Source organism: Hemitrygon akajei, chromosome 8, assembly GCF_048418815.1.
Source record: "Hemitrygon akajei chromosome 8, sHemAka1.3, whole genome shotgun sequence".
NCBI lineage: Eukaryota > Metazoa > Chordata > Chondrichthyes > Myliobatiformes > Dasyatidae > Hemitrygon > Hemitrygon akajei.
Window position 1 is genome coordinate 171,221,249 of NC_133131.1, and position 21,599 is coordinate 171,242,847.

The following is a 21,599-nucleotide window of genomic DNA, read 5'->3' on the forward strand; positions in this document are numbered from 1 at the left end:
CATCTATGGCACTTTTAACCAATTGTCCAGAATGTGAATATCACCTAAGTACCAATCAGGCTGATGGGTGTTTGATGTTATAATGTAATCAGCAAACTCCCTTCTTATCTCCTGAAAAACCCATATTTTGAAACAGATTGGGAACTGTAATCGTTTTGTCATCCTCCCACTCTTAACATAACTGGCCTTTGGCTTATTTTTTTTTAATGTGATGATATCATTTTGCAGTGGCCTAGCAAGAACCACATTTACTGTCTTTACTCTTGGAGACTGAAGCCATTTTCCTGAAGTTTACAGAAACAATTTTTAAAATTTACACCCAAAATTACACAGCTGATGACTCAAACAATCAAATCCTTTTTTTTTACAGATGTGGTTAACCAAGGGAATTTCCCCCATTTACAAAACGGCCTGCAGTCGGAGTAACACTTTACAGTGTTCAATTCCCACCGCTGTCTATATGGGGATTGTAGGTTCTCCCTGTGATGCATGGGTTTCCTTTGCTGAGATGAAGGATAGGGCATGCTACAATGACACTAGAAGCATGGTGACACTTGCGGACTGCCCCTAGTACACCCTGAATGCCAACAACACATTTCACTGTATGTTTCAATGTACGGGGGAAAAATAAAGCTAATCTTTAAAATGATTCCATTGCTTCATCATACTGCAGCTTCAAGAAATCTGCAGTCCCCTTCCACCAACCTCAACACAAAGCACCAGTCCTAAAAGATCTGAGTGTCAAGAATCAGTCTCCCTCAAAATGCTCTTCAGCTTTTTGCTGGGCGCTGCATTGGAGCAAGTTTGGTGGTTCATCTTTTCATTTTCTACTCCTTGTAGCCTGGTCTCCACAATGTGATTATACAGGGGCATGACCAAGATTGGGAACTTATAACTGGAGAAATCTTGGACTTTTGAACAGGTACTTAGAGCAGAAAGATGTGGAGGAATACAGGGTGAATGAGATTAATATAGGTTGACATCAAGGTCAAAATGGATGAGGGCTTTTTGTTTATCAGGATTTATGAGGGTGCGGTCTGAATTAGAGAGCATGTCTTATGAGGATCCATTGAGTGAGCTAGGACTTTTTTTTTTGAACCAAAGGAGAATGAGAGGTGACTTGACAGAAGTGTACAAGATAATTAGGGATATACAGTAGATCAAGTGGACAGCCAGAGACTTTTTCCCAGGGCAGAAATGGCTAATACAAGAGGGCATTATTTTAAGGTTATTGGGGGAAAGTACAGGGGGGATATCAGAGGTAGGTTTTCTACACAGAAAGTGGTCGGTACGTAGAATGCACTGCCAGGGTTGGTGAGAGGCAGATACAATAGTGGCATTTAAGACACTCTTAGATAGGCACATGGATAAAAGGAAAACGGAGGGCAATGTGGAGGGAATGGTGAGATTGTTCTTGGAGTAGGTTAAAATGTCAGCCCAACATCATGGGCTAAAGGGCCTGTACTGGGCTATGCAATGTTCTATTATCTATGTCTTATGATCTATGTTCTAAGTTCTAGCTTCTTAGTTGTACATATTAAATTCTACATTCTAAGTGCTACTATGATTTTATGGATTTTGAAAAATTCAGAGGAGATTCAAGAGGGAATCCAACATCGATCAGTTTTCCTATCAGTAAAATACAAACCTGCAGTCAAAATAAGTCAGTGAGTCCTAAACTTCTTCCCTTCATCTTCCCTGAAAGTAGTGGATGCTCAGACTTTAGATTTAAGAGGGATCTGAGGGAAAACTTTTTACACAGATAAATGGACAGAAAACATTTGGAGAAATTTGGGCCAAAAACAAGTAAATGGGACTAGCTTGGATAGACATCTTAGTCAACATGGACCAGTTGGGCAGCAGGGCTGGTCTCTGTACTCTATAAATCTATGAGTTTGCGAACACTCACAGCTCTGAGCAATAGATCTTTTGGCGCTCAGGAGAAGTAGAAACACATTTATTATCACTGTTGTTCTGTAGGGGTGAAAAACCTGCAGGGCCGATGAATTACAAAAATATAAATAGTTTTAGAAAAAGGAATAATGAGGTGTGTTCACTGGTTCATGAACCATTCAGAAATCCAATGGCGGAAGGGAATAAACTGTCCCTGAATTGGGACAACATTTATAGAAAGGAATAAACAGTCGATGCTTCGGGCCAAGACCCTTCATCAGGACTGGAAAAGAAGAGGGAAGATGCCAGAATCAGAAGGTGGGAGTAGGACAAGATAGAAGGTAATAGGTGAAGCCAGGTGGGCAGGGGAGAGGGGATGAAGTCAGAAGCTAGGAAGTGATTTGTGGAAAAGGTAAAGGGTTGGAGAAGAAGGAATCTGATAGGAGAGGAGAGTGGACCATGGGAGAAAGGGAAGGAGGAGGGGAACTAGGGGGAGGTGATTGGCAGGTAAGGAGAAGAGATAAGAAGCCAAAGCATAGAATCAAAGAAGAGGGAATAAAGTACTGTAAGTTGGAGAAATCAATGTCCATGGTGGAGTATGAGGAGTTGTTCCTCCAGCCTGAGAGGAGCCTCATTGTGGCAGAAGAGGAGACCGTGGACCAACAAGTCAGAATGGGAGTGGGGAGAGGAATTAAAATAGTTAGCCACCAGAAATCTCACTTTTTGTGGATGGAGCAGAGGTGCTTAACAAAGCTGTTCCCCAACCTACATCAGGTCTCACCAATGAAGAGGAGACAGCATCAGGAGATACAGTACCTCTGCTCTATCTAAAAACGTGGGATTTCCCAGTGGCTAAGCATTTCAATTCCATACTCCATTCTCCTCTTCTATCAGGTTCCTTCTTCACAAGCCCTCTACAGTTAACACCTTTCACCTCCCAGTTTCTTAAATCTTTTCCCCTCCCCCACCTATCTGGCTTCACCTATCACCTTTTAGCTTGTCCTCCTTCCTCTTCTCCCCCCCCCCCCCACCTTCTTTTTCTGGCATCTTTACTTTTCCTTTCCAGTCTTGATGAAGGGTCTCAGCCCAAAACGGCGACTGTTTATTCATTTCCACAGATGCTACCTGACCTGCTGAGTTCCTCCAGCATTTTGTATGTGTGTTCATATATCTGTCTAAATGCATCTTCATCATTGTTATTGCATGTGCTTCTACCGCCTCCCCTGGCAACGCATTCCAGACAACTACCACTCCTGTGTAAGAACTGCCTCATGGATATCTCCAATTCACATTATTCTCTTACTATGGAAAGCTAGTTCCACTAAGAAAAGAAACCTGTGCAAACAAATCTACATTGATCCTCAGGGTTCTCTTACACATCTTTCAGCTTCTGATATACTGAGTTGTATCTCAAAAGAACATCACAAGAAATGCACTGTGGCATAACATCAGTTCCCAAAGTTGTTCACTAGCACATGTGCCATCACCCTTGATTGAGTCCCAAGCATGAACTAATTAAATGCACAGGTAGCATTAGCTTTCACATTTAGTCATTTTTTAAAAAAAAAATTATTTATAGAATCAACACTGTATCAGAGACTCACTGCCCAGTGAGCCTAATCCACCCTATTAAACCTATGTGACCAATTAACCTACTAATCTTCGGAACATAGGAGGAAACGAGGGCACTGAGAGGAACCACACATGGGGACAACGTACCTACTCCTTACAGGCAGCAGCAGATTTGAACTTGGGTTACTGGTACTATAATAGCTTTACATTAACTGCCATGCTTAGTGTCAAGATAGAGGAAGGCTGTGAGCCCAACTATTGGCGGCCAATATTAACCCGCAGCACATCCTAACCCAAAGATATTCTGGCAATGTTTATCTGGTCCTTTATCATATGCAGTCCAACAACCAACATCAACCCTTACCAAATCAGTTCTTTATCTTATGCATTCCAACAACCAAACAGAAACCAACCTTCTGTTCATTGAGTGGCAAGTTATCAGAAATTAGTTTGGTAACAAGCTGTGGAAGGGCTTGGTTAGTTTGTGGAATGAGTACGTAACAGCAACTGCATACACATACCATAAAGAGCATGCCGGAGCTCTTAATCTTACCTCTCCGTGTCCTCTTTCCCGATGATCTGCTGGGCTTGTTTCGTCCGTGCTTGTTCTTGAGTCCGATCAGCCTCCAGCTCCTGCTCCAGTGAGGAGCTGGTACTCCCTTCTCTGCTGATGTTGCTACTGCGGCCGGGGCTGTTGTCGGCAGAAGCTCGGCTTGGTGAATCAGTGTTCTGCTTTAATGTCTGAAGTTTGGCTAGCGGAATGATGTCACAGTTCTGAGGCCTGTGCCAGACTGTCCTCTGAGTGGTGGCATTGTAATAATAAAACCTAGAGGTGTTGGGATCAAAGAGCTCCCACCACTGATTCTCGTTGGTACGCTTTATTCGGACTCCAGAAGGTGGATCCCAGACGCATTCTCCAGTAATGAGGTTCGCATACATGCGCTCTCGAGTTCGAGGCTCAATGATCTCCACCCATTCCAGCCTTAAAGATAAATGAAAGGTTTATTGCAGCATAGATATACACACACATACACACACAATGAAGGATCCCTCCCACCTTGCTCATAGACTGTTTGCCCCACTCCCGTCGGGGAGGAGGCTACACAGCATCCACGCCAGGACCACTAGACTCAAAATCAGTTTCTTTCCCCAAGCAGTAAGGCTGATCAACACCTCCACCCACTAACGCCACTGCTACTTTATTATATTCAGTCACCTAGTCAGTCAGACAGTCACTCTATGGACATATAATCAGTCTATGTATATAAGCTATTTTATACAGTGTATTTATATTTATTGTGTTTTTATTATTACTGTGTACTTTATCTTTTGTGCTGCATTGTATCTGGAGTAACAATTATTTCATTCTCCTTACACTTCTCATTAAGAAATCTTGAAACTTGAATATACATGCCAATGTTCTTTAAAGCAATTGTTTTTTGTGAAATATGTCACATCAAGTGTGGCTGAAACCCCACTGTTAATGCTTATGCATGAAGACAATTTGAAATTCCAGATGGTGATGTAAATACCAGATCTTGTTGGATCACAAGCTCACATCAGGATCCTGATAGATCACAAGAAAGTGAGCACCAGAGCGTGAGAGATCATAATAGACCAGAGTCATAGAAACTGCAGCTCAGAAACAGGTCCTTTGGCCCATCTAGTCTGTGCCAAGCTGTTATTCTGCCTCACCCAATCGACCCACACCTGGACCATAGCCCTCCCATCCATACACCTATCCAAACCTCCCATCCAAAGTTCACAGTAAATTTATTATCAAAGTACATACATGTCACCATATACTACCCTGAGATTCATTTTTTGCAGACATTCACAACAGAACAAAGAAATACAATAGAATTAATTGAATACTATACACAAAGACTGATGAACAGCCAATGTGCAAAAGAAGACAAACTATGCAAATACTAAAATAGATAGATAAATAATATTGAAAACATGAGTTGCAGAGTCCTTGAAAGTGAGTCCATAGGTTGTGGAATCTGTTCAGTGTTGAGGTGAGTGAAGTTCTCAATGTACCTGTCCTGAGTAACAATATTAAAAAAGATAAACCTTCATGGACACAATAACTTTTCAGCATAGGCAAGGCCTGTCATCTCCGTACTGATGTGCTTTCTTCACGAGCTATTTAAACTTAATCCTGTTCTGCTTGCTCCCTAAAGCCATCAGTATTCCCTTAAGTAATGCTTTAGTTCTATTCATCTATGGAATCAGCTAAATCAAGAAGGACATAAGGAACACGAGTGGGTCAGAGAGCAAGTTGGATCCGCTCTGCCAGCCAATAGATCATACTGATCTAATCCCTGCCTCAGCTCCCCTCTCTCTAACCTTCAACTCTCCTATTAACCAAAGAGTGTGTGATCTCAGCCTTGAATATATTTAATGATTCAGTTTCAAATGGCTTTTTTAGCAGAGAAATTCACGCAGTCACGACCTTGCAGAAACGTGGCTCCAGGACAACATCCCATGCACCATCAGTCTACAGACCATGACACTCAGGGACTTGGGCTATATTATTTTGTTTGTGTGACAGTATGCTTTATTGCTAACACAATTGTATGTGCTATTTGTGCTTTGTGCTATGTGTGACTGTTGGTGCAGTGTTTTACACCTTGGCCTGTGGAACACAATTTAGATTGGCTGCATTTGTGTGTATGGTTGAATGACAATTAAACTTGAACTTGAGATGCAATTCTCCTGCATCTCAGATTTAAATGGTTCACCCTATATCCTGAACTCTGCACACCAATCTGTTTTCCCTCTGCCCTCTGCAAACTGCCACTCCCCACCCACCCCCAACATCTAACAGTTATACATTCCCCTGGAAGGAGATACATTTACTCAGAATCTTCTATTGCTGCATAGTCTTCTAAGGTGGCATGGTAACATAGCAGTTAGTGTAACACTGTTAAAGCACAAGTGAGCAGGGTTGAACTCTCACGGCTGTCTGCAATGAATTTGTACGTTCTCTCCATGACTGAGTGGAATTCCTCCGGATACTCCGATTTCCTCCTGCATTCCGAAGATGTACGGGTTAGGGTTGTGAGTTGTGAGCATACTATGTTGGTGCAGGAAGCATGGAGACTTGTGGGCTGCCCCCAGAACAATCATTGCTGATTTGATTTGACACAAACAACACATTTCACTGTATGTTTCATGCACATATGACCAATAAAGCTAATTGCTAATTAATTACATATGGTAACTAAAGCAAAGACTTTTGAGCATACAGTACTTTTGAAGGTAGTCAGAGTTGGAAGTCTCTGTAACGACTACCAATATTCAGACCCAATGGATATGAGGGCTACTACAATGTGCTAAAGCTTGTAAATAAGAGCACAACCCTCTTTCACAGTGTTACATGATTTAGTAGAAGCCCTTACAAAACATTTTTGTCTTGTATCATTGCAAAGCAAAGCTCGTGTAAGGCAGTTTTGACAAAAGGAATCAGTGATAGAGCTGAGGATGAGCCAACAGGTTTACAAGAAGATGATGGGTGTAATATGAATGTAAGGAAGGACAAGTTAATAATTGGGTACAAATGCAGAGAGAGCAAAGAGTTAAATTGTACCACAGAGGCAAAAATTCAAAAGGATGAAGTATGCAGGACTGAAGGTGCTGTATTTAAATGGACATGATATGCGGAATAAGATGCATGAACTCGTGGCGCAATTAGAGATTGGTTGGGTATGACATTGTGGGCATCACTGACTCATGGCCGAAAGAAGGTCATAGTTGGGAGCTAAACATCAAAGGATGTACTTTGTATCAAAAGGACAAAAGGACAGGCAGGAAGGCATGGGCAGTGTGTGGTTCTGTTGGTAAGAGATAGAATTACATCTTTAGAAAGAGCTGACATAGAGTCAGAAGATGTTGAATCTTTGTGGGTGGAGTTATGAAACTGCAAGGGGAAAAAAACCATTATGGGAATCATATATAGGCCTCCAAATAGTAGCCAAGATGGGGTTGAGATTGCAAAGGGAGCTGGAAAGGGCATGTAATAAGGGTAATGTCACATTTGTAATGGGGGACTTCAATACACAAGGGGATTGGGAAAATCAGGTTGGTGTCAGGTCGCAAGAGAAGAAATTTGTTAAATGCCTACAAGATGACTTTTAAGAGCAGCTTGTGCTTGAGCCAACTCAGGGAAAGGCTATCTTATATTGGGTGTTGTGTGATAATCCAGATTTTATTATGAACTTAAGTTAAAGAGACCCTTTGGAGGCAGTGATTACAACATAATTGAATTCATATTGCAATTTGAGAGGGAGAAGCACAAGTCAGGTGTATAACTATGGCAATGAAAAGAAGGGAATTTCAGTGGCATGAGAGAGAGCTTGCCAGGTGGATTGATGGGGATGACAGCAGAACAGAGGTGCCTGAAGTTTCACAATAGTTCACAAGGCGGAGGATAGATATGTCCCACAGAAAAAGTTGTTCTCAAATGGGAGGGGTAGGCAATTAAAGTTGACAAGGGAAGTTAAGGACTGCAAGAAAGCCAAGGAAAGGTAGCAAAAGTGAGTGCGAAGTTGGACGACTGGGAAGCTTTTAAAATCCAACAAAAAGGCAACTAAAGAAGCCATAAGAAGGGAAAAGATGAAATACAAGGAAAAACTAGCCAATAATATAAAGCAGGATACCAAAAGTTTTTTTTTCAGTTAAATAAAGAGTAAAAGGGGGGTGACAGTTGATATTGGACCACTAGGAAATGAAGATGGTGAGGTAGTAAAGAGGGACAAAGAAATGGCAGATGAACTTAATAAGTACTTTGCATCTGCCTTCATTGTGGAAGATACTAGTAAATGCATTGGTTATGATCTTTCAAGAATCACTTAATTGTGACATGGTCCTGGAGGAATGGAAGATTGCAAATGTCACTCCACTCTTTAAGAAGGAAGGAAGGCAAAAGAAAGGAAATTATAGGCCAAACACGAGGAAATCTGCAGATGCTGGAAATTCAAACAACACACACAAAATGCTGGTGGAACACAGCAGGCCAGGCAGCATCTATAAGGAGAAGCACTGTTGACGTTTCAGGCCGAGACCCTTCATCAGGACTAACTGAAAGGAAAGATAGTAGAAATTTGGAAGTAGGAGGGGGAGGGGGAAATGCGAAATGATAGGAGAAGACCGGAGGAGGTGGGATGAAGCTAAGAGCTGGAAAGATGATTGGCAAAAGTGATACAGAGATGGAGAAGGGAAAGGATCATGGGATGGGAGGCCTAGGGAGAAAGCAAGGGGGAGGGGAGCACCAGAGAGAGATGGAGAACAGGCAGAATGATGGGCAGAGAGAGAGAAAAAAACAAACAACTAAATATGTCAGGGATGGGATAAGAAGGGGAGGAGGGGCATTAACGGAAGTTAGAGAAGTCAATGGTCATTCCATCAGGTTGGAGGCTACTTTGACCCTAGTTTGCTCCTTAAATATTGCTAATGACTTGGACTCCACAGCCGCCAGTGCCAATGAATTCCACAGATTCACCACCCTATGGCTAAAGAAATTCCATCTCATCTAAAGGGACATCCTTTTATTCTGAGGCAGTGCTGTCTGGTCTTTGACTTCCCTGCAAATAGAAAATTTCACTCCACGTCCACTCTATCTAGGCCTTTCAATAAACGCTATTTCCAAATACAGAGTGCAAGTTCCTGGACTATGTCTAACTGGACCACATTAGAATACACACATGAGACACAATTTCCCAAATGAACAATTTCTAATGTAATGCCTCACTAGCTGGGAGTGCACTGGTGCATTCACAATGTTTCTCCAACCAACAAGTTTAACAGATGTAAAGTCTGGGGAGTATTCTTGCACTCCACCAACAGATGAAGCTACGTACCTGGGCCAGGCATCGAGTCAGAGAGTCAGTGCTCAGAAGTGGTAGGACGTTGGAGCAAATATAAAAATAATAGTGAGATTAATGAAAAATAAAAAAGAGCCTGATGGTTGAAAGGTAATAACTGTTTCTGAACCTGGAGATGAGGGGCTTGAGGCTCCTGTACATCCTTCATGAAGGCAGCAGCAAGAAGAGAGCCTGGCATGGATGGTGGGTGTCCTTGATGATGGATGCTGCTTTCTTATGGCAGCACTCCGTGTACATGTGCTCAGTGGGGATGGACTGGGCTGTATCCACACTTTTTGTACGCTTTCTTTCTCCTTTCCCCTTGACTCTCCTGTCCCATCCAGTGTGTACTGAAGCCATGGTAACTTCTAAAAATTACTTAACCCTGAATAGTTTCTATTTGTAGAACATCATAACCTCCCTACAGCACAGCTCAAGAAAATGCCAAACAAGATCTGACAATGTTCTACTTGAGAAGATATCAGAACAGGTGGACAAAGATGGAAGCATTAGGAAGTCTGACAGGAAGAAAGGCCTAGGGAGTACACTCATGGCTTAGAGCCTTGGCAGCTGAAGTAGTGGAGTGAATAAAGCTGCTTACATGCCAGAGTTTGAAGTTAAAGAGGCAACAGGACAGTTTTGAGGCAAGAAGTTCTTGGAACTTTGTATTTATGTTTTGTAATTATTTTATATGCAGCATCAATAATCTTCCAGAAAGATGGAATACAGACCAACTTACAGTGGTGCATGCTTATCCAAACATCACTTATGTGAACCAGGTGACTCTCAACACAGGTGCCCCTCAGGGCTGTGTCCTAAGCCCCTCCTTTACTCTTTGTATACCTATGACTGTATCATCACTCACAGCTCCAATCTGCTAATTAAATTTGTTGATGATACTACATTGATTGGCCTAATCTCAAATAAAAATGAGGCAGCCTACAGAGAAGAAGTCATCACCCTGACACAGTGACGTCAAGAAAACAACCTCTCCCTCAATGTAGCAAAAACAAAGCAGCTGATTGTGGACTATAGGAGGAATGGAGACAGGCTAACCCCTATTGACAGCAATAGATCTGGGGTTAAGAGGATGAACAGCTTTAAATTGCTCAGCATAAATATCACCAAGGATCTCACGTGGTCTGTACATACCAGCTGTGTGGTGAAAAAGCTACAATAGCGCCTCTTTCACCTCAGAAGGTTGAAAAGGTTTGGTATGGGCCCCCAAATCCTAAGAACTTACTACAGGGGCACAACTAAGAGCATCCTGACTGGCTGCATCACTGCCTGGTATGGGGACTGTACTTCCCTCAATCGCAGGACCCTGCAGAGAGTGGTGCAGACAGCCCAGCATATCTGTAGTTGTGACCTTCCCACTATTCACAACATTTACAAAGACAGATGTGTAAAAAGGGCCCGAAGGATCACTGGGGACCCAAGTCACCCCAACCACAAGCTGTTCCATCTGCTACCATCCAGGACACAGTACCGCAGCATAAAAGCCAGGATCAACAGACGCCGGGATAGCTTCTTCCACCAGGCCATCAGACTAATTAATTCATGCTGACACAACTGAATTTCTGTGTTATATTGTTGTACATACTATTTATTATAAATTGCACATTGCACATTTAGATGGAGACGTAACGTAAAGATTTTAACTTCTCATGTACATGAAGGATGTAAGTAACAAAGTCAATTCAATTCAATTCAGCTGGACCCCCCAGAAATATCAATATGAATTACTACTTCCTTACATCATATAGCAGAGTGCTGAATCAGTACTACTCCTAAACTAAAAGTCAAATGCCATCAGTATTTCAAATCGTTCACTAATCTACACAAGGGCAAATGTAAAATCTAAAGGGGTATCATCATGCTGGCTCATGCCAGATTTTTCAAGACTACAGGAATATACTAAAAATATACTAGGACTTTATTCCCTAAAATGAATGAGATTGAGGGGACATTTGATGGAGGTATATAAAATTATGAATGGTACACATAGGGTAAATGCAAACAGGGTTTTTCCTAAGTTGAAAGTAAATTGTATTATCAGAGTATATATATATATATGTCACCACATACAACCCTGAGATCCTTTTTCCTGTGACTTCACCTTGCAGAATTCAACATAAAGTAGAAAATAATGTAAATTATTTTAAATGCTGAGTTTCCAGACAGAGAAAACTTTACCATAATTCTAGGATTTAAATATACCATATGTAGTAAGGGAAAGAACAGTGAGGGCTAATAACTAGTAAACAGGGATGTGGATTGCACTACTGTGGTAAGAGGGAACCTTAGACAAAGCTTATTAGTAGAGACATGGAACGCAGCAGAGACAACACTCACATTTCAGTAACTTCAGTAATTATGTTATAGTGTGCATCCATTGTTGTGATAGAAAATTGGATTTGTTGTTTGACCTGTAGACAATCATTTTATTCTGCAATCAGGACCTAGTGTGTTACTTAATTAAGTATTTTGGCAACCACTATTCTGTTATCAAAATTTTGTTTTATTGGTAATCTCATCACTGAGAATGTAAAAGCTGTACCAAATTCATGCTCAGGTAAATCAGCTTTGACTGAACGCACAACCTCCTTACAGACCAGAAGGAATTGAACTCAGGTTGCTGGCACTGTAATAGCACTAACACGACACTACCAAGCCGCCCCATTATTACTGACTCTTTGTAACTGTCATACTTTTTTGGACCGTAGCTTCTTAGTTTTTCAGAAGCAGATATCATGCCACTTGAATCTGGCTACTTTACACTGGAACGTTGTTATCTCTAGTCTGAGTATGTGACAAACATGGCTTCATTTTCTTTGTTTTTCCTTTGTTCTTGTAACTCTTAATAAAATTATCATAACCACCAAGTTTAATGCCTCATTCTTGACTTCTGAATAACCTGTGGATGAATATTGATCCAACAATATGAGAGAGACGACATTGTGGGGTGGAGGGAAATATTGTATCCTCCTCTGGGAACCAACATGAAGGCAATAGCTGAATAGGGCTATTATGTTATTATAAGCATAAGAAAAATTACAATCTTAACTTTAAAATGTACCAAAAGAACATGGTATCAGAAGGTAAGATTAGAAATGGCATAACCTTATTAAAAAGTTGAGAAACGTTAAACAAACCGAGTCTCAGACTGGATTAAAGTCATCGGTCATGACTGATTGCATCCATGCATTTTAAAATATCTAGGGAAGAGACGGCAGAGGTACAATTAGATATATTTAATAATTCATTGGGAATTGGGCAACATCAAAGAATTAGCTGATAGACAACTATATTACTGTGTATTTGCAACAGGAATTAGAGTGTGTCCAGGAAATACATACAGCCTTAGTAACTGTATCACTATACCCAGCAAGGTAGATCACCTCATCGAGGATGTACAATAGAAAATATACTGAGCTGGGATCAAAAGGTGGAAAATTAATCTTAAACCAGTATCATATATTACCTAGACTACATAAGGTAATAACAGACAATATTGATTGCTATATTATTTACAAGGATGTTGCCTGGATTGGGGAGCATGCCTTATGAGAATAGGTTGAGTGAACTCGGCCTTTTCTCCTTGGAGCGAAGGAGGATGAGAGGTGACCTGATAGAGGTGTACAAGACGATGAGAGGCATTGATCGTGTGGATAGTCAGAGGCTTTTTCCCAGGGCTGAAATGGCTAGCACAAGAGGGCATAGTTTTAAGGTGCTTGGAAGTAGGTACAGAGGAAATGTCGGCTAAGTTTTTTATGCAGAGAGTGGTGAGTGTGTGGAATGGGCTGCCGGTGGCAGTGGTGGAGGCAGAAACAACAGGGTCTTTTAAGAAACTCCTGGATGGATACATGGAGCTTAGAAAAATAGAGGGCTATGTGTAAGCCTAGGTATTTCTAAGATAAGGACATGCTCGGCACAGCTTTGTGGGCCAAAGGACCTGTATTGTGCTGTAGGTTTTCTACGTTTCTAACTCACAGATCAATCTCGTGTGGTCCTTTCTCCTATGGTCTACTCTCCATTCCTGTCAGTTTTCTTCTTCATCAGCTCTTTACCTCTCCCACCTATCCCCTCCCAGCTTCTCACCCACCCATCTTCCCCCTGCTCTCACTTTCAACAGTGGGAAAGGATTGGACTGGAGGGCACAGCCTCAGAATGCAAAAGCTAGGTCACTGGATATATTTAAAGCAGAAGTTCATAGGTTCTTCATTAGTAAGGGCATCAGAGATTATGGGGAGAGGGCAGAAGAATGCAGTTGAGAGGGATAATAAATCAGCCACGACGGAATGGTAGAACAGACCCAATGGGCCAAATGGCCTAATTCTGCTCCATATCTTATGGTTTTATGGAAGCGACAGCACTGACCCCTGCTGCATCCCACTATTAGTTGTTTAACCGTACTGGAACATGCTGCCCGGGGGAGTAGTGGGAGAAGATACAAAAGCAAAATTTTAAAGGCCTTGAGTAGACAGAGAATGAAGGGATATGGGTAATATACAGCCAGATATGGCATGCAAGGTAGTCAGCACAGGCATGACGGGCTGAAGAGCTTGTTCCTATCATAATGTTCTATGTTCTCTGCCTCTCCACTGTGCTTTAGTTCGCCCATTCTTGGCCTATATAATATATTTAGGCTTATTGCCATGAACTCCTACTTTGTTCAAAAACCTTTTATGTGGTACATTCTTTTGAAAATCTAAGTTCTAAATATTAGACAAATTCTATGCAACTTTATTCATACATCTATTGGGTGACCTTTATTATCATTTTGAGAATATAATCATGCAAGCAGTATTTTTTATACAGGACAGCGGAGGCGAGGTTAGATAGACACTGCAGTATAATCCCTTTCTTTGCTTCACTGTCAGCTGAGAGGAAAGAACAAATAACAGTGAACTCAGAAGGGTAGAATTTATCAGGGACAAAGGTGGTTTGGGCGGCCGTCTGAAGTTAAAGAGACAAAGACATCTGTATTAAGTGATATGCTAGGTTCTGGGGTGTTCCGTTTAGAATCTTACATTTGTAATGATTCCACTTACAAGGCATTGTAAAGTGAACAAAGTACATCATTTGAACATTGTATATTTGGAACACTCTCAGCTTTTCCAAACAGCACAACTGGAACAGCTGGCTGGCGCACAATGCTCACTATTGAAAGAGAATCAAAAAGTAAACCACACATCAAAAAAAATTGGGAAAATGTCACCCACATCAAACAGTATCCTGATTTTTATGCAGTGTCATGTCAGAGAACACTGTTCTGTCTATACTACCTGTGTCAGTTCTTAAAGAGTCATTCAAACAGCTCTACTCTTTTCCAAAGTCCCTGCGAGTATTTTCTTTTCAAGAATTTATCTACTTCCACTGTTAAATTTCCACCATCTATCTCTCCCCCTCTCACCTGAATCCACCTACCAGCCTCAAGTTTTGTGCTCCTCCCCTTTCCCCACCCTTTTATTCTGACTTCTGCACTTTTTCTTTCTATCTTCTTGATTTCTTTCTTTCTGATGAAGGATCCTGGCCCAAAGTGGCGAATGTTCATTACAGTGTAAAATTGTTATTTTTCTCATAGTTTAACTTTTCTCTGCTTGCTTGTATTATGACATAATTGATTATATGTGTATAACTGTTCAGTGAATTTTCAGTAATTGTAGAATGGCTGATTCTACAATCTTCTCAGTCTTTCTGCAGCAGGTGTCACACCACTTGAACCTGAATATTTCATAGGCTACACACACACAAAATGCTGGAGGAATTCAGCAGGCCAGGCAGCTTCAATGAAAAAGAGAAAAGTCGACATTTTGGGCCGAGCTGGAGAAAAAGGATGAGGTCAGAAGGAGGAGGAGCGGGAGGAGAGGAAGAATTACAATCTGGTGAAACTGGAAGAGAGGGAGAGGGGTGAAGTGAAGAGCTGGGAAGTTGAAAAGTGGAAGAGATAAAGGGCTGGAGAAGGGGGAATCTGATAGGGGAGGGCAGAATTCCAGGAAGGGGGAGGGAGCTAATGGGCAGGTAAGGAGATAACGTGTGAGAGGGAAACAGGAATGGGGAATGGTTGGGGGGGGGGGGGGGGGTAATTACCAGAAGTTCAAGAAGTCAATGTTCATGCCATCAGGTTGGAGACGACCCAGACAGAATGTATGGGCAATGAAGTCACATAGGGAACAATCCCTGCAGAAAGCAGAAAGTGGGGGGTGGGGGGGGAGGGAAAGATGTGCTTGGTGGTGGGAATCCTTTGGAGATGGCGGAAGTTACGGAGAATTATTTGCTGGTTGTGGAGGCGAGTGGGGTGGTGGGTGCGGATAAGGAACCCTATTCCTGGTGAATAGCAGGAGGATGGGGTAAGGGAAGACATGTGTACATAAGGGCAGTGGTGATAGTGGAGGATTTCATAGGCTACCTCTTATTGCTGGAATGAGCTTCATCTCTTTACTTAAGTAGTTTTTAGTATAGGATGATCACAATTTGCCTGTGTTCATTCTTTTATTTTTCTCCTTCACTTTCTCACTCATCCTTACCTCAAAGAGAGTTGGTTATGACATTGTGTGAACACCTTCAATAATTAAACGGCAATAGAACATAGACCAGTACAGCACAGGCACTGGCCCTTCAGCCCACAATGTTGTGCTGAACTAATTCAATTAATAACCAAATGGCCAACTAAACTAATTTCTTCTGCTAACACAACATCCATAACCTTCCATTTTCCTTACGTTCATGTGTCTATCTAACATCTCTTAAAAGTCTCTAATGTTTCTGCCTCTCCCACCACCCCAGGCAGCACAATCCGGCCACCCACCACTCCCTGTGTAAAAAAAAAAATTACCCTTCACATCTCTTTTGAAAAAAATTACTCTTTCGAACCTTAGATGCATGCCTCATAACAAGATTTATGCCTCATTCTTGATCTTCTGAAGAATATCAGTGGATCCAATTTACCCTTGACATTTTTTATATACTTGAAGAGCAGCCACCATTTTCTAAACACAAAAATATAACTGCAGTTGCTGTGGATCAAAGAATACGTACAAAACGCTGAAAGAACTCAGCAGGTCAGGCAGCATCCGTGAGAAAAGAGTAGCCAACGTTTCGGGCCAAGACCCCCTGATGAAGGGTCTCAGCCCGAAACGTTGGCTACTCTTTTCTCACGGATGCTGCCTGACCTGCTGAGTTCTTCCAGCGTTTTGTATGTATTCTTTCAGCCACCATTTTCTGTCCTCAATAACTGCCATGTCTCCCCTTCTCAATATCCCTTGGAATCCAGGATTTCTTTGACTTACAGTCCTTCCTTTTCACACATTATGGAAACACTTTAAAAATGTATTGTCCATATATTAAGTGTAAATATAGCCAATATTTCCCATTGTGAACCAGATCTCCAGTTATGGGTAAACAGCCTCACAACATTGCGGGCAGCCTCGGGAGAGACAAAGGCTGTGGGAATAAACCCAGGCAAAAATCCAGAGTGGAGCACCTGAGGCAGCTCGACGACACAGAACATCCTTCCAACAGTCCCTGCAGCCAAGCAGGTGCTAAACGCATTGCTTCACTTTCATTTAGACTACACCAGGGAGGCCGAGAGGAGGATCTTTATGACCAAGCTTCCCACGATCTCCATACCTTTTGCCTAGGCTGGTGACCTGGAGAGGTCACTCTAGTGCCACATTCCATTGTCCTTCAGGACTTACGGATACCATCATCATAGCCAATAATTCAGTTTCAATGTATCATGGAAATTCCATTAGATTTGGCAAGGACTAGATGGGCCAAAGGGCCTGTTTCTGTGTTGTACTTTTCAATGACACAGTTTTATGTACTCATCACCCAAGGATGTTGTCAGAGCTCAAGGGCCTGACTGAGGTGTGACCTTACAGAGCTGTTTTAAGTCATGAGAGGCACAGATAGAGTGAATATAATACATCAACTTTTCTTTATTTTACACCAGGGAAGAGGGACCAAAAACTAGATAAGATGTGAGAGATTTAAAAAGGACTTCAGGGGCAACTTCTTCATACAGAGGGAGATGCTTACATGCAATGTGCTCTTAGAAAAAATGATTGAGGCAGGTACAATAACAACATTCAAAAAACCATATCATAAAATATAGGAGCAGAATTAGGCCATTTGGCCCATTGAGCTTGCTTCGCCATTTCATCATGACTGATCCAATTTACCTCTCAGCCCCAACCTCCTGTCCTCTCCCAATACCCCTTCATGCCCTAACCAGTCAAGAATCTATCAACCTCTGTCTTAAATATATATAAATTCTTGGCCTCCAGAGCTACCTGTGGCAAAGAATTCCACAGAATCACCACTCTCTAGCTAAAGAAATTCCTCCTCATCTCCATTCTGAAAGGATACTCCTCTATTCTAAGGCTGTGTCTTCTGATCTTCGACTCTCCCACAACAGGAAATATCCTCTCCACATCCACTCTATCAAGGACTTTCACCACTCGATAGGTTTCAATTAAGTCACTCGTCATTCTTCTGAATTCCAGTGAATACAGGCTCAGATCCATCAAACACTCTTCATATGACAAGCCATTCAATCCTGGAATCATTTTCATGAACCTCCATTGAACACTCTCCAGTTTCAGCTCACCCTTTCCAAGATACAACTACTCCCAAATCTCCAATACACCAGTGTTTTGTAAAGTTTCAACTTTACATCCTTGATACTTAATAAGTACATGGATAGGAGAAGTTTAGAAGGATATGGGGCAAAAACAGCCAAATAGGATGAGTTGGGCAGAAAAGACAGCTTCCATTCTGCACCACCTCTATCTCAACTTCAAATCCCTTCATGTACTGTGTGTTAATCAGAAATCTGGTAAAACAGGAAAATAGTTTGAAATGTTGTGAACTCCCTCATCTTTTATTTGTATACTGATTATTTCATTCATGGCAACATCCATCCCAAAGGAAATTCTTAAATACTAGTGGGTTCTAAATGGATACTTCTAACTTATCAGGGTAGTGATTTAAAAAATAATATTAACCAAGTAGCACATGGCCGTAACAGAAGACTGTAGATTGAGTCTGAAGGAAAATGGTTAGGAGATTCTGCTGCTCGGACTGAAACCAAACATTACAACTAGTGTATCTCTTCCTTCGCAAGTTTTCTTTGAAATGCAGTTGGGCTATAGAATGGCATGAATATATTTCAAAGAAATTCGTAACCTTGAATCTGCAATAAAATATTTAATACAAGTGAACTGGAAACTATGAAATTACATGTGGGGAGAAGAAATAAAAGACTTGTTGCACTGCAGATTACAGACTATATATATATTTAATATCAATTTATGGGGAAGTGGGTGGTAATTTTAAATTCTATTACTGCTTGTTGCAAAGCACCCAGCTGCCCGTTGTCCAGCTGATTTGTTTTTGCTTGGCTGAAGACAATACACAGTGTTGTCTGGTATGCAGAATGACACTTCAAAGACAATTTTCCTTTCTAATCAATGTGAAGCAAATGGAAACTTCTTCTTCTTAAGCACAGGTCACCAACAACAGCTCGCCAGAGTCCTCTGTCCTGGGCCAGTCTTTTGATTTGTTCCCAGGTGTAATCCATCTTTGAAGATCCTTCCTCTCCCAGAGATGAGGTCTTTGGAGCTTCTGTTGCCATTTCTGTCGCACTGCTTTTTCACAAGATAGGGTCCCTAGCTCTATGCCCAACCCTCCTCCTTCCCCAGCTGGGCTTGGGACCATCCATGACAGAGTTCATATGGAAACTGCTCAACACAAACTTTTTGCTTGGTCCTGAGTTAAATTCATATAAGACGGAGGGCTAAAGTCAGATGGTTCAAGAGGCCTTCAGCCTGGTATCTGGTTTAAATTTGGATATCATTTACACAGAGCACTGCCACAAGAAAGCAGTACCAGTCATTAAGGATCCCCTCTATCCAGGCCATGCTCTCTTCTCACAACTACCATTGGGCAGGAGGTACAATAGCCTTGGGTCCCACACCACTAGTCCAGGAACAGTTATTACCCGACAACCATCAAGATTCTGAACCGGCATGGCTAACTTCACTCACCACAATTCTAAACTGATTCTACAATCTACAGACTCACTTTCAAGGACTCTTTATAACCTATGTTCTCAGATTGTCTTTTTTTATTTTACAGTTTGCCTTCTTTTGTACATTGGATGTTTGTCAGTCTTCATGCATAGTTTTTTCCCATAAATTCTATAGAATTTCTTTATTTTCCTGTCAATGCCTGCAAGAAAATGAACCTCAAGATAGTATATGGTGATATATATGTACTTTGATAATAAATTTTACTTTAATACTTACATTATTTTATTACCTTTATTCAGCTATGGATGGACCCTGTTGGCTCCCTCTATTTAAACGATACAATCAGCAGAAAGGATAGAGGCAGCCCTGGCTCAGTTGATTTCACCCTCACCTTTTGTAAGGCAAAGGCTTCACATTTCAATGTGGACACTTAAGCCTAAAATCTAGGCTGAAATACCAGGACAACAGTAAGGTGTTCCAATGTGTGGGGATTTTGTATGAAGGTTAAAACTAAGCCCTTGTCTGCTCTTTCAGATAGACACAAAAGGAAAACAGCAGGGTAAGTAGCTCAAACATAAGATGCTGGAAATATAGAGCAACACACACAAAATGCTGATGGCACTCAGCAGATCAGGCAGCATCAATGGAGAGGAATACTCAGTCAAGATTTTTAGCCAATACTTTCCATCGGCATAAGGTAAGTAACTTGATGTCCAGGTCAATTTAACTCTCCTCTTGCATCATCATCTCCACCTCTCCTTCCTACCTACCTCTGCTCCTCCCCTTTTTGTTTCCTTTCCAATACCTTCCCCCACCCATCACCCATTTATAATCCCCATCCCACAACTTGTTCCATCCACCTAACATCCACACACTTTACCCATCATATCTCCTCCCCCCATCTGGTTCCATCTGCCTGTCATCTGGGCAACTTGAGTGAGATACACAAAATTCTGGTACAACTCAGCAGGTTAGACAGCATCCATGGATGGGAACAAACAGTCAACATTTTGGGCCAAGACCTTTCATCAGGACTGGAAAGGAAAAGGGCTGAAGCCAGGATAAGGTGGTGGGAAGAGGATAGGAATACAAGCTTGCAAGTGATAGGTGAGACCATGTGAGGGAGAAGCTGGGTGTGTGGCTGGGCGAGGGAGGATTATGAGAGAAGCTGGGAGGTGATAGGTGGAAAAGGTAAAGGGCTGAAGAAGGAGGAATCTAGTAGGAAGACCCAGAGGACAATGGAAGAAAGGGAAGGAGAATGGAGGTGATGGACAGGTGAGAAGAGGGTGAGAAGGTAACCAGAATGGGGAATGAAAAAAAAGACAAAGGGTAAGAAAGGGGGGGAAAGTCGCCAGAAATGGAGAAAGATGCCATCAGATTGGAGGCTACCCAGACAGAATATATGGTGTTCTTCCTCTAAATTGAGTTGGGCCACATCATTATCACCACCCTTACTTATTAGTTTCCAGTACTGTGAACCTTTGTTTCCCCACATATCACTCTTCAGTCTCTGTCTCCACTTTCATCCACCCCTCCCCCATTTAGCTCCTTCTGCCATCATCCCTCACCCCTTCCCAGGTCCACCTGTCACCATGGGCCATCATCTCACCCCTCAATCTCTCCTCTACATAACAAATATCTTCCCTCGCCCCTCTTAGTTCCAATGCAGGGCATCAACCTGAAACCCTAACCATCCTTTAGTCTCCATAGAGCCTGCCCAAGCCACTGAGTTCCTCCAGCAGCCTGTCTGTTGCTCCAGATTCCAGCACCTGCAATCTTCAAGATTCAAATTTATTTAAAGTCATTTACAGTAGAAAAGTGTAAAGGAGAACAAAATAATTTTTACACCAGATCCGGTGCAGCACAAAAAAAACAGTAAGATAAAGATACAATAATAATAAAAAACACAATAAATAACTGACACTAGCCATAGATGTGCCTGTACATAAGGTGACTGACAGGAAATGATAAAATAATGGTGGTTGGGGATGTGGAGGGGTGGGTTAGTGGGTGGAGGTGTTGATCAGCATTACTGTTTTGGGAAAGAAACTGTTTTTGGTCTAGTGGTTCTGGTGTAGATGTTACGTAGCCTTGTCCATGAAGGGAGTGGGACAAACAGTCCATGAGCAGAGTGGGTGGGACCCTTCATGATGGTACTGGCCCTTTTCCAGCACCTTTCTATATACACTGTACGTCCTTGATGTGGTTTTCTGTCCAACAGCATCACTGA

The 21,599-nt window shown here is 41.8% G+C and overlaps 1 protein-coding gene across 2 annotated transcripts in view; it reads right to left on the reverse strand.

The window, feature by feature from the left end:
- The window catches only part of arhgap39 (Rho GTPase activating protein 39), a 610,426-nt gene that overhangs the window by 357,525 nt on the left and 231,302 nt on the right, over nt 1-21,599 (reverse strand). For both annotated transcript variants that reach the window (XM_073055077.1, XM_073055078.1), the window contains exon 5: nt 4,019-4,447. In XM_073055077.1, coding sequence (XP_072911178.1) covers nt 4,019-4,447 — 429 coding nt within the window. The remainder of the gene's footprint in view (nt 1-4,018; nt 4,448-21,599) is intronic.